Source organism: Hakea prostrata, chromosome 4, assembly GCF_041222555.1.
Source record: "Hakea prostrata isolate BN-2017 chromosome 4, UWA_Hpros_2, whole genome shotgun sequence".
Taxonomy (NCBI): domain Eukaryota; kingdom Viridiplantae; phylum Streptophyta; class Magnoliopsida; order Proteales; family Proteaceae; genus Hakea; species Hakea prostrata.
Window position 1 is genome coordinate 34,267,178 of NC_142603.1, and position 14,597 is coordinate 34,281,774.

The 14,597-nt window shown below is 37.1% G+C and overlaps 1 protein-coding gene across 2 annotated transcripts in view; it reads left to right on the forward strand.

The window, feature by feature from the left end:
- Positions 1–946: 946 nt before the first annotated feature.
- The window catches only part of LOC149018720 (uncharacterized), a 68,588-nt gene continuing 54,937 nt past the window's right edge, over positions 947–14,597 (forward strand). For both annotated transcript variants that reach the window (XM_089152873.1, XM_089152874.1), the window contains exons 1-3: positions 947–1,137; positions 3,754–4,001; positions 14,289–14,424. In XM_089152873.1, the coding sequence (XP_089008999.1) occupies positions 3,861–4,001; positions 14,289–14,424 (277 nt within the window). In that variant the 5' untranslated portion in view covers positions 947–1,137; positions 3,754–3,860. The remainder of the gene's footprint in view (positions 1,138–3,753; positions 4,002–14,288; positions 14,425–14,597) is intronic.

Here is a 14,597-nt window from a genome sequence, read left to right on the forward strand (position 1 = left end):
TTTGGGGTAAAGAATCCCAACCATCTGATGATATAAAGAAATAGTCACCATATGTTAACAAATTTTGATGGAATAAAGTAATAATCACCATATGTTAACAAAATTTGATGTTACCCTAAAGTTTTGATTGCAAAATATAGATAAAATATCTAAAAAGAGAAGCCCGAGGGAAAACTCACTTGGCAAATGACCAACATTTTTGCAGAAGAAGTTAAAGTTCAAATTCCCTTAGAGCTAGAGGTAAAGCCTTGCCTTATATCTAAATTATGCATAATATGTAATGGTGTAAACGGACCGGATTTGGATTAGATAGTGGTAGTACTATATCCGTATCCTATTATTTTCTGACGGATTCAGATATATCCTATTGGCTTTTGGTGGATTCAGTCAGATTGGGATGATAATTGGATAATTATTTTCTTAAGTAAATTATTTTAAATGGGCATGACTACAAATTGAATACAAAATTTTGACTACCTATTTACATATTTACCATCTTATTTGTGAAAGCTAGGCTTGAAAAGAATTTAACAACTTTGGTAGCTATTTTAGTAGAAAATCTAGAAAATTAGTCTTGTATCATAAGTAAAAAATTTATAAAATAAAAAAATTAAATCTAAATAAATAACGTAATAAGAAAGGGTATTATCATATCTGTATTCTATTAGTAACCAAACAGGTTTAGATACCCTTAAAGGATGCTGATGCAAATTTAGAAGCAAATTTTAGTTATCCATTTACACCTTTAATAACTAATAACAGGTACATTAAGGAATAGTACCGAAGGTGTGTGCCCGCTTGCCTTAATGTAATTTCCCACCGAAAAAAAAAAAAAAAACTCTCAAAATAAATAGATAAATAGATAAAAAATATTTAGAAAAAAGAAAAGAAATAAGAGAGATAAAATCGCATCACGGCCTGTCTGACGTGTGTGATAATGCTCGTGACCTAGTCTGCATAAAGCCACCGACTCGTGAGCCCGATTTCTTTCTCCAAATAACTTCCCCAGGGGATCTCGTTTTCCTCTGCTTTCCTCTACCTTCTCCCCTCCGTTGCTCCGCACTACTTTCTTTCCCAGCGCAAGGCTAGTCTAGGTTTTCTGATACTTGACCAAATTTTGGATTGTTATTGATTGAGGTAAGTGGGTTTTCCCTTTCCTTTTATCGTTTCTCTTGTCTCTTCTCTCTGCAGCTTTCTGTATGTCCATCGATTGTTTGAACGGAACACAGCCATAGTACACCTTTAGTCTGTTGTTGCAATCAATTTGATCGATCAAGTGCTATTATTCGTTGTTGTAGAACTGTAAACCAAGCTATTTTTCTTTTGAATTAAAATTCTCGCTGTCCCATCTTCGGTGGTTATTTAAGATTATATTTTTGTATGTGTTTGTCTGTAACATTTTTTGGTAACCAATCCTTTCATTCAAAAGGGCTGGCAAGGGAACAAGAGTACAAAGTTTTTGTCTGAAAGTTTATGTGGAAGATTTTTGCAGTTGGGTTTTATGACTTCAGCTCGTACCTAGGGCAGTCGTGCAAATGTGTAATAAATTTGATTTTTTGTGAAACGTCTATTGACTTTATTTTAGTTGTGCATCACTAGCGACCTAATACGATTTTAACTTTAGAACATTAATGATAACATAAAAACTGGGGCACATAGGATCTCCAAGCTTCAACCTTGCTTATTTGATTTCCCGAAAGTTGATAGGAAATGCAATCTTTTATGTAATTAATTAAAAGAAAATTTCAGTCCAGAAATGCTCAGGCCTTCAGTAATGAGCTAATTGATCCGTCTTATGGATGTTGATTCTCAACTAATCCTATTTTAAGTTGGTCATACTTGCATGTTGGGTTTGACACTTAGGAGCTTCGAAGTCGTACTAGTAAACCTGCTGCTGGTTTTTTTTTTTTTTTTTTTTTTTTTTTTTGGTATCTCAAGCATGGAGGGCCAAAAGTTAAAAACAACCCAAAAGATATATCGGAGCCTTACCCAACACATCAAAGGAAATCCAAGGCATGGTGCCTGTCTAATATCTTTGCCTGTATGGTCAGCAATAGAGTATTGAGATGGGTTTGTACATTCCTTACCCGTGCTGCAGTTTTGCCATCCAGTGTCAAATTCTGGAAACCTTTCAGAATGATTAATGCATGTAGTCTCATGAATTCTAGATTAGCCCACTTGATGAGCCTATGAGTAATAGAAATGTGGTAATCGTTGGTATTTTCTTCCTCCTGCTCACTACGTCCTTCGTGTTGGAATTTTGGACATCTTTCTTGATGTTTTTTGCATGTAGCCTCATGAATTCAAGATCAGTCTACTTGATGAGATAGTGTTGCTTCCTGCTAGCTACATCCTTCTTCATGTTGGAATTTCGGACATCTTTCTTGATGTTTTTTGCATGTAGCCTAATGAACAGTCTACTTGATGAGATACTGTTGCTACCTGCTTATTTGAAAATTGAAAGTGTTTGAGGTTAAATGGAAGCAACAACAATTATGCAATATATGGAGATTGTATGGAATGTTTATTTTTAATTATAATTTAGTATGTAACTTCCCTTTTGGTTGTTGGTTGGGGCTTGCTTGTCAACTTGATTTTCATGTCATATGGCTCCATTCATTCTTTTTCATTAGCTAACTCTAAATCTGATTCCTAGAGCTTCACCAATCTGATGAATATGGCTATATGGGTAGTGCATGATATTAGGTATCCTCTATAAGAAACCTTGGAGGGTTCAAATTATAGGCTGATTAATTAGTAATGGTTCAACTGTGAGCATTTCTAAGGAATGATCGGGTCATTGACTGATTAACGCAGTATGTTGACCATATGCCATGGTTGTCAAGGTGAGGCTAGGCGATAGAGGGCAATGAAAACCAAGGCGACACCAAGCAAGGTGACACCAGGTTGCTTTGACCCAAAAATGGGCCTAGGCAACAGGGCGGAAGCTTTGACAACCTTGCCATATGGTTGATGACATTGTGCAGGATTATATGTGTAACTTGATACTTTGCAACTTGAGGTGGAAAAATGTGGGGTACAGACTAACAGAAACAATTTCTGCAATCAAATTGGACAAAGGAAACGGTGGAAATTTGTTCCAGTGTTTTTGAAGCTTGAATCTAGATTTGAATTACTTGAAAAGCCTAGTCAATTTTATTTAATTAAGAAATTAATGAAGCAAGAGGAACAAGTATCTTTTCACACTGTTTGCATAGCCAAAAAAGCGGCGGATAGGTCCTTGTTAAATTGTTTTGGTGCACGTACTAAAAGAGACTGTATGCTTTTTGGAATGGATGGATCAAGCAATCTAATTTGTTTATTTTAGGTTGGGATATAGCCGTAAAGTGCTTGTGACCTCTATTTCTAGTATGGTTTTTTCCTTGTCCTTGTAATTTTGGACTGTTGTAAGCTATATTTACAATGGGAAACAATTGTCCAAACTTGCAAAACATATCCTGATCACAGTTGGTCCAGAGCCCCTTCAGAAGCATTGTCCCAAAACTATGTGAATTTTGCACAACTTTTTCAACCCCTAATGGTTACAAAGAAAATGTGATAGTATCAACTTCATTTGTTGCATGTAGCTAATAAGTTTGTGTTACATTTATCAAAGTTGATGCATTTTATGTTTTTGCAATTTTTATTTATTCTGGATGTTGCTGTTTATGTTATTGAAATGTACAGTTCCATAATTCTTAATTATATAGGAATGTCTTACAAAGAAACAAATTTTCTTCTTTTCTTCAATAGGTGGTAGGTCAATGTTTCTGTTGATTAAGTGCTCTAGAAATAATCAAGGTACCTTGATCAACTCAAACATATCTCCCTATTGGCAAACGTGGCATGGTCGATGTTGAATGATTTTCCCAATGGATCTAAATGCCTCCCCATTACCTGAAGAAGATGATGAAGGGGTCTATGAAGATCTCGAAGATCGCATTGCAGGAGGACTTGCAGTGGAAGAACATGTAGAGACTGCGGTTGAAACCTTACGCAGGGTACTTCTCTATCTTTCTTTATCTTTGTGGAGATAGATGACATAATTATGTGTTGGGATGTTGAGTATGCCCAACTTCCTTCCATTCTGCCTTTGCTAATCTAAAAGTAAAAACTAATAGAAATTCTTGTTAAATGGCCCATTGCTTCAATGGTTGTATAAATATGTTTTTAGCTAATTATTGGTGAAATTATTTTTGTTTTTCTTTGAGGATTACTACTGTAGTTTAAACTTCCTGGCTAAAAGGCGAATTACTTTGTGGCATTGAATATATTCTACTTTTGTGTCTGTACTCTATAGTGGTCTGAAATATACAAGATGTTCCTTTAAAGTTTGTGCTCTACATTCTAGACCATCAGCTATTCATAAGATACGTTCTTTAGGTTTTCAAACTGGCTGTTGCTTTGATGATTTTATTAGTAGATTCTTATTATTGTTTCTATTACTGTTTTTTTTTTTTTTGCAGTTCAGTTCTTTTAATTGTTTAACTATTTCCGACACATGCCATGGTATTCTTCCTCTTAATATATTGGTGACACAGGATAAGGATGCTGATCACAAAATGATATACGGGGGAATTTTTAGACTTATACCTCAAAACAAAATGGAAATTAGGTATTTTACTGCATTAGTGGGGGGAAAAAAAGAGAAAGAAAAGAAATGGAAATATTCTCTGTGGCTCAAAAATATCTGAAACACAACTTAGAAATAGCAAGAGGAGATTGTTAGAAAGAAAAATGAGGAAAGAAGATTGTCTTGAGCCTCATAGAGATGTAATATTCCTATATAAATCCACCATTGGGGCTCCTTGTTCAGAAGAATCAACTATTAGTTTTAACAGCTGGATTTGTCTTTCAAGTCTGGAAATCGATAGAAATGGTTGCTCTCTTGATTTAAATTTTGGAATGATTGTCTCCTCCACCATGGGGCAGGAATAGGTGTCAGGATGGTATTTGGAACATGCTAAAACCCTAGAGGTGGTTTGTCAACCATAGGATGGTGGGTGAGCCGTCCTTTATGGGTAGAGAAACTCTTAGTCCATGACTTATGTTTCTTTATTGAAGAAACACGTGTACGTTGATGGGGAGGGGTGGGTAAACAACAAAAGAAAAAGGAAAAAGGAAAACATAATTGGAAAAAACAGGCTAGGATGTTTTCCCTTTGGATACTGGAATCTTAGAAGAATGAAAATTTCTTCGTCTCGTGATGTTTGAACACCAATATAGTTGCTACAATGGAATAAGAGCTCGGTTGGAACCAATCTAAAAGCTAAACCTACAGATTTCTCGGTTTGGTAGAAAACTGAAATGAGTTAAGAGCTGTAGTTGGATTTGACTTGTTTTCGAGCAGTTTTGACCAAATGTCCAAACATTTTGAGCAAAACACTTACATGAGTTCACTTGTGGAAACTGAGCAAACCATGACAGTCACTATATAAGTGTCATTTGTCCCTGTAGGCACTTAATTTTTGTCAAATATTATTACAGTAAATGTGTGTATATTTGAGTCTCATCTTTTAAATATTTCATGCATAAATAAGCAAAAGATCCCATGTGTATAAAAATTGTTAAAAGATCAAATTACTGAAGGATAGAAGGTCTACCCCTAGTTCATGAACAGAAACTGGATTTTTAGTGGAAGGTGGAAATTATAACTTCATGAAGTTGTGATATTCTTAAATCTAATAACTTCATGAATCTTAACATGGTAAAATGTTGCTAAAAACCTTAAGTGCAGTAAAATATTTATTCTTTTTGATGTCTAAAAAGATATCTTCGTCTGGAGTAACTTTGACAGAATTTGTTGTCGTTAGAATCAAATGATGAGCTTCTTTCTTTTTAAACATAAAGTCTACAGATGGTTCAGAAGTGATTTCATTTGTTTTATTCTCAGAGCCAGTTGAGCTAGGTGCAATGCCTATAACGATTAGGATATTTGCCAATTGCCATTGATTGAACATCTTCCTTTTCAATTTCCTTTTTGATGAATGTGATATAACAGGCTGGTCAATGTAGTGCTAGGTTGATAGAGGATCAACTAGGAGCCAGTTCTTCCAGGATCCAATCAGAACCAAACTCAAATTGGGAAAATCTGGGTTAGGGAGTTGTAAAACTGAAGAACTGGGGATTTGGAGTATTTGGTAGGAATTAGGGGTGAGGGTTTGGATTGAGTGTAGGGAAGGGTAAATGGTACGTAGACCCAAATATGGGCTGAAATTGATAATTGGATTGTGTGATTTGGAAATTTGGTGATGTAAGCAAGGCCTACCCCCATTCTCGAACCAGGTAATTGGCCCCAAGAACCAAGCCTATTGGCGCACCAAGTGAGCTGGCCGAACTCTACAAGGGGTAGTTTGGTCTCTTTCCCACCCCTTTTGAACTCTAAAATGGTCCAGTAATTTTTCCAACTTTTTTATGAGTCCATATCCACTTTTTTTTTTTTTTAATTGGGCTAGTATTTAGAATCCTACTCAGAGATGGAGTCCCAATTGGAATCAATTTTAAAGTAATATTCCTTTTGGATAATTATGTATTAATTTTGAAAGTAGTTTTTTTTTCCCTTTTTCTTTTCAAGATTCCTTTTTAGTGGTTACTTATTTGTTGAGTTGTAAAGGGGATCCTACTAAGGAGAAGTCCCTAGGTGAGTCCAATTTAGTTTCCTTGATTGAATCCAAGTCTTTCCCTCCAAGTGTACTGCTATTTAAAGGCCCCACAATTCAGTTAAAGATTAATAATAATTCAAGACTTGGAGTCGTGGGAAGCTAGCCACGACGTGGGTTGAGGAATTGAGTTATTCAGCATGGTTCTTCATTTTTGTGAGCTTAGTGTCAGTCCTCTTCAACTCAAATTCAGAAGTCAGTCTTTCCCCCACAAGTTCCATCCCAACCCTCTCGCCAACCCAAATCCCCTTCTGTACTCCATCATGGCCCCCTCCCCCCTTATATGAATCTTGTAGCAGTAAGCCCCCACCCTTCTCCTTCATCCTAGCCATTGCGGCAGCAAGCCCCACCTCTCCCCTCCATTGCCTTCCCTTTCTTGATCTCGGGGCAGAAAAGAAAGTCAGAAAAGAAGAAAGAAAGAAAAGGAAAAGAAACGAAAGAAAGAATAAATAAAGAAAGAAAGAAAGAAAGAAAGAAGAAAGATCAAGAAAGAAGTAGTAGTTTCCAAGATCCATTCAAGAATTCAAGAACCCATTCAAGATCAGCCAAGAGCCTTAAAACACCCCCATAGCCTTATCCATTCATCCCTAAACCCTCCCTTGACCCAACTGTAGGATTCCCTTTCCCACCCAATCCTACCTAGGGTGATCCTATTACCAAATAAACATCCCATCTTGGGTTTTGTTAAAACCTTAATTTACCCTAGCCCTTTCCTAATTCACCCCATCCCATCTAGGTTTTGTTAATCAAACTCTCTCCATATCTCTTCCTGAAACCCTAACCAACCCAATTTCTATCCCATCTTAGTGATTGTTGAAACCCTAATCGTCACCTATTCCATCCCACATAATCCTCAACTGCAGTTGTTAGTCATTGGTTGTCCTGGATTAACCCTAATTTTAGGGTAAATTGATCAAGTGCCATATCCCTAGAATTTGGGTTACATCCGTACTACAAAAAATCACCCAAATTTTAGTGAAAATTGGCGATATTTTGATGTTTCTCTAAGTGGCAAGATGAAACCTAGGTCGAAAATGAGAAATCTCAAAAATCGCCAATTGATTGTTTGTGTCAATTTCTAGGCGATATATCTTCGAGGATATGATTATAAAAGGCAGCACAAGGTCGACATTTCGCTTCATTTGGGTGAAATTTCGACCTTGCCAAAAACAAGTCATTGATCCACTTAGGCACAATACTTGGTATTGAGATGATGGGATGACTATGTACTTGCCTACACTTGTGTAGTTGTACATGATATATACTTGACTACTTGTAGAATGAATTTTAGTTGTTTTCTTTTTTCTTGCTGTTTAATGAAGCTCTCTATGTTCTCCTGCATTATTTGCATATTTACATTGGTTTAAATTGATGTTCTAGACTTCCAGTTTCACCTGCGTACAATTGGGCATGTGCCGATCAAGAACACCACTTTAGGTTAGCTTTCAGGAAAAAATAACACTCCTAGAATGTTTATTGGCCTCAAATTAGGCTAGACACCAAAGAACCAGCCCAAAATGACCCTAAATACCCTTTAAAACTGGGTGGAGGGGGAAAAATTCCATTGAAGCATTTCCAAATTTTGTGACAAATTGCCGAAATTTTGCAGTTTCGGTAGTTTAGCTAGGTGGGATGTGATATGTTTCGCCGAAATGTCGCACTATGGTTACATCATTAGGTCTTCCTAATGAAAACTAGTAAATCCTAAGGTATTTGGTTTGTTTTTGCTTGAAATCATCATTTTAGTGGCAAACTTGATGCAAAACAGCATTTTGTTGGGTTACTGTGCCACCTAGAAGGGGTACATGTGCTATCACCCATCTACCAGGAAATTAGTGTCATTGCTCGGGAATTTGGGGCTAATTTCTCAACCTATGAACATGTTCCCTGGTAGGGGGAGTCTATAAGTGAAGAGATGCCTCTTATTGTCCCATTGTTAGATGTATATCTAATGGGGGGACATAATACAAAGAAACATATTACGTTTTGATGGCCTACATGGATGACAGTCAACACTAGGAGTGATGATGTAGTAGGCAAACTAGAAGCCTGTTAGGGGGCATATTTTAAAGTTAAAGGTCTGGAGAAGCTTTGAGAATTTCTTGGGATCAAGATTAATCATTTTGATCAAGGTCTCGTTCTCTCTTTTTCTGTGTGAAGAAAGTACACAAATGATCTCTTACCTGACCCTGGAAATTTGGGATGCAATTGTTGGACCAAACACTCATTTAACAAAAATGATGGAGGACCAATAGATAAGGGCTGATATCAAGGACTGTTTGGCTCTCTCATTTATCTGTCTCACACTTTGCCAGATATAGGGGACTTTTGGAAAGGTTTAGAGATTGTAACAAGGATCATTTTGTGGTCTTTATTGATTACAGGAAAAGCCTATGGTGGAGTCCCTAGAGAGTTAACCTGGCAAGTACTAGAGAAGAGAAATGTGTCGAGTAAATACAAAGACATAGTTAAAGACATGTATTGATGTGCCTCAATGGATTGAGGGCCAGCAACCAGGATCTAGGCAAGAACTGGTTTTAGACCAGGTGATGTAACACAAGGTCAGGGTTAGCCTTCCAGGATCCTCTTAATTAGAACCAGCAGCAAATTATGGTTTAAACCCTTGCTGTTTGGGTTGAAACCTCAGTGAACAGCAGCTGTTTTACTCAAACTACTGTGTGGATAAGGCTAACTCCTTGCTGTACTTCAGTTTCAGATGTGGGATTAGGTTTACGTATAAGGGGGCTTGCAGCTTGGGATCGGTGATACCAAGGTTCGGCTGCTGCTGTTTTGGACTTCAGAGCTGAATATATAAGTTAGGGCTAAAAGGATGCTGCTGTAGGCATGGTTGTCAAAGCATTTGTCTAGGCGACAAAGCGGTTTTTCAACCACTTAATTGACGCCTAATTTGCAAGGAACTTCAAGGCCCAAGGTGACAGAACCTATTTTTTGCTCCGGGGCGGCCCGGACCCCTGCCCGCTCACTGGGGAGCGAGACCCCCTGTGCCCGTTAGCAACAAATGTGAAGCATAAGCCATACTCAACATTAAGAATCAATGAATTAGTAAATGCCTAGGCGGACGCTTTGACAACCATGGTTTGATGAGATGAACTTATGTTTGTGTTCTTTTTTTGAATAATTTTTCATAATTATGATTCTTGAATGCTTTTTTTTTGGGGATGATTGTGATTATTGAATATTTGTTTAGCTTATTATAGAAAATAATTGTATTGAAAATTTTTGACCCAACCACTTTGGTTGCCTTATTGCCTCCTAGGTGTTGCTTTGTCGCCTAATCGCCCTGGCAGAGTCCCAATCGCTTTGGTGGCCTTGCTGCCTTGACAACCATGGCTGTAGTGTTTCAATTGCGCTTTGGAAGGGTCTGTAGTTAGATTGTTTTATTATTTCAGGTCTAAGTCTAATAAGTTTATGTCAGTCCTGGATGGATTAGGATGTGTTTGAAGAGTGCTATAGGGTTTGGGATTCTTGGCATTGAGTGGAGGAGAAGTGGTGGGGATGCTAATCCTGAAAAGGTTTAGGGTTTTTTGGTAGTTATGAGAGTCTCGGTGGAACTAGGGTTAGGGTTAGACTAGGGTCTGGGTTGGTCCGATTGGGCTGAAATTGGGAGCGTTGGTCACTAGGGTTAAGGGAATGATGTTCCCAAAGTTTGGGAGGGATCCAATGGTTAGATTGCCGTTGAATTTTAGGCCTAGGTAAAACCCGTATTGTAGAAAAATTTCTGAAAAGTATAAAGGGGGGGGGTGATAAGGGCATTAGGGTTATGGGTTTAGGGTTTGGGAGGGGTGGCTAAGGGTAGGCAAGGGGCTGGGTTGTGCTTGATGGGGAAGGACACTTGAAAGCTGCTATAAGTTTAAAAATCTTGGACTGCTGCAAGCTGGAAGAAGATGAAGAATAATTGCATAGAACTCTCAAATTCTACCATGGGCCTCCTAGTTAGACTGCGATTCCATTCCCTCAAGTTCAGATTCTTTATTAATTCAGCGCCCCCAATAATGGGGGAGGGGCAGGCTTTTATAGTCTTACAACTTAGGCAATTTGACTAAAGACTCAAACTGGGCACCTTATCTATGGAGGATTCCCTTTACAAAGGACTCAACTAGTTAATAACGAGAGGACTCAACTACTTAATAACGAAAGAACTCGACCAATTAATAAAAAAGGACTCTTAAAGAAACCCTAACTAGAGTCTTACATAAGATACCTTGAAGCATGGTTGTCAAAGCTTCTGCATAGGCGCGCCTTGGCAGCCGCCTAGACGTGTAGGCTCATCTTTGGATCAAGGCAACTTGGTGTCGCCTTGGTTTTCATTCCCCTCTATTGCCTTGCCTCGCCTTGTTGCCTTGACAACCATGCCTTAAAGGGTTCAAATGACGAACTCTGAGAAGGAGGCCTTTTTTTGAAAGTTGAACTCTTAACTCAGAGTCTTACGTAGATTGTGACTCTGTTATAACTCACAAACAGTAATCCCAATAAGAAAATAAAGATAGATCCATGACCTTTGGATCAATGGGTTTTTAGTGAGATCATTCTTGAGCCCCAAAAGGCCTGAAAAATGACCAAAATACCCCAGGGGCATCCAGCCAGCTTTATATTGGGCCTTTTGGGTATGGGTTTCGGGCCCAATTATAGGGGGCTCAACCTTGTTCCGATTACTTGGTCTACTTGGGATAATTTCACTCATACTTGTTGTGGTTTTCTTATTCTTTTTTTTTTTTTTGGGGGGGGGGGTGTTGTGGTGGTGGTGGGAGGGGGTTTTGTATTTTGCGATATGAGCTTTGATGGATGAAATCTGTTGTAAAGGCATGGTTCAAAATCTAGTAAATCCAAATTTTGCTCTAGGTGAACTCCTATAAATACCCCCTACAAGCCAGACTCTCATTTGCTTTTAACCAACTGGGGACTTGCATGACTTACCTAACCTTTTTAGTTCCTAAGTTGCCCTTGCCCTTTAATTGATATTTAGCTTGCAACTAATTTAATTCCTTGAAATATTTAGCCCAATAACCATATTTGTCAAGGCGTTGCCTAGTCCTCACCAATGCACTGCTTAGGTGTCCAGGCTGATTTACAGGGGCCTATACGGTTGGTGCCTTACTGTAGGCTGCCTTGCACTAGTTTAATTAGGGTGGGTACAAAATTTGGCATTTTATTTATGCCAAATATCATATAAGAGATTATTTTATATTTGATATTTCATTTACTTAAGATTTTGTTCATCGACAAGAAAATATTTCCTATTAGAATCCAATAAAAATGGTTCAAAAATAGAACTCCAAAAGATAAGAAGCTCGACCCCCCAGGTATGGTCTAACTATGTAAAAAAAGAAATGAAGGGGGAAGGGGCATGCACACTTATATCGCCATACTCGCCTCGACAATGCCTTAGGCACCTCTTTATTGCCTAACCGCTTCAACTATGCCAATGACCCGAGAAAAATAGATAACTTTAACTGAATTACTTCCATGAACATCTAAATAGGGTGGATGAAGTGGAGAGGTACGTCCAAGGTCTTGTGTGATCGGCTTATTCCATTAAAGCTTGAAGGAAAATTTTATAGGACCGTTTTTTGACTAGCAATGATTTATGGTGCAATGTGTTGGGCTATAAAAAAGTATCATATAGATAAACTCAATTTAGTAGATATGAGGATGCTAAGATGGATGAGTGGCAAAACTAGAAAGGATAAGATAATGAATGATCATATTAGAGTTGGTTTGGGAGTTGCTCCCATAATTGATAAGTTTCGAGAAAGTCGTTTGAGGTGGCATGCCCACATTCAACAGAGACCTATAAATGCCCTTGTATGGAGAACTGATATAATCCAGATTGAAGGGACTAGAAAAGCTAGGGTTAGACCTAAGATAACCTTAAGAGAAGTGGTGAGAAAGGATATGCATAGCTTAGGCCTTGTATCTAGCATGGCCTCAAATAGAACTGATTGGATGGCAATAATCCATGTAGCCGACCCCATTTAGTTGGGACAAGGCTTATTATTGTTGTTGTTGTATAACAGACTATCATCTAATCAATTTTTCTTCCTGTAATTAAAAACATAAATAATTTACCCAAAAACAATAAAATAAAAGCATAATAGACAAAACACAACTCCAATATCATAATGAATTTGTTGTAGGAAAATTCGGTAGCTGATTGCTTTGAAGTTAATAATACATACTGTCAGCATGTCCTCAAGAATCTAGAGGTTATCTCAATATGTGGATGCAATGCCATGCTGAATTTCAATTTAAGTACCCAAGATTTTCAAGAGGCTACTAAAAATGTGACGTAAACTTAGGATCTTGATCTGATACAATTAGAACAGATTCATAGAAAACATTGGAGATTGAGGTATTGAGAATGAACTGAAATAAGCAGGTAGCTAGAAAACCTAAACTGACAATGCAAAAAGCATTGTCACTAGGCATAATACTGCTAACCAATGAATACCAGAAGGAAGAATAAATCATTTAAGATTCTTATTCCAAGAAAAAAACCAAAAGATAAAGGGTTAATTTCCTTAGGCTCTTCTTGGATACAGTTTAAGGTTTATGATTACTTGACCTATAAATACAAAATGGATTATCTGGTATGATTTATGACGACTGTTTCTATTTAAAATATATCGATTTAACCATAAATTCATAAATAGATTGAGGGTTGTTTATGATTCATCACCATAAACTGTTTTGTTTTGTTTTGTTTATGTGGATACAATTAATGAACATGTGTAGATATACTACTACTTAAGCAGGGGTAAAATGATAAAATTACCAAAAATTAGAACAACACGTTGCTTTTTTTTTTCTCTCTCTCTCTCTCTCTCTCTCTCCCCCAACCTCCACGTTACTCCCATCTCCATTTCAATAATATTTTGAGGGTATCAAAACTAGAACAAACCAGTAAAAGTGAACGAAAACCAAAACTAAACCATAAACATACAAAAAAAAGAAAACAAAACCAGACCAAATATAAACTGATGATACATAATATATTATTCACCAAGCTATACCAACCCTATTTCTTATTATGTTTAATACCAACCCTATTTCTTGTTATGTAATATATTATGTTTAATAGTTATCAAATGATTATAGTTTATCACTCAAAAACCTATTATCACATTTGATCATTCATAAATAGGTTGTAAACATAAACATAAATTATGCCAGAGAGATTTTTATTAAAGATACTACTTAAAGATGTTTATACAGTTGTATGTATAATCCTGCTATTCGAAAATGTGTGTTGACTTTGACTTAGGGACAACATTCTAAAATAACTAGAAATAGAGTCTCTTTAATGATGGTGTCGTAATATGGATGGGTACAATATCATGGGCATGTTGGTACTGTTGCATTTTTTGATAGCTTATCAGGTACACAGGCACTAGAAAATTTTACATGTAACATGCAATAACCATGCACTGGGGCACTGGTTCTGTGATTTCTCACTCCAAAAACTGAATAGTTGGCTATTTATGCCGCCCCCCCGGATTTTTTTTTTTGCACAGATGCATAACTGGAGCAGTCATCAAATTATTTGTCTTCCCTTTTATTAATTGTTGTTATCTTAGTGCTTTATTGTTGATTTTGGTCTCATTTCTTTAGGAACGTGAAGAACGACGCCAAAAATTGAAAAGGGAATACCAGGATGAGGGCCCAAAACCCTCTTTTCAGCAGCCTATTATGGATCCAATTCAAACTAAAAGACCTAGACCTTATGACAGGTTCCAGCCTCCTTCTGGTAGGTTTATATTTTAATTATTTTTTGGAGATGTACCCTTCATATTCCTGTATGATTCCATAGTAAAATGTATGAGTGGAATCTTTCATGTTATTAATGTCTTAAGGAATATTTGATGATAATAGATGATTCAATGTTTTTGTTTGGACATATTATTGGATATAGCTACACAT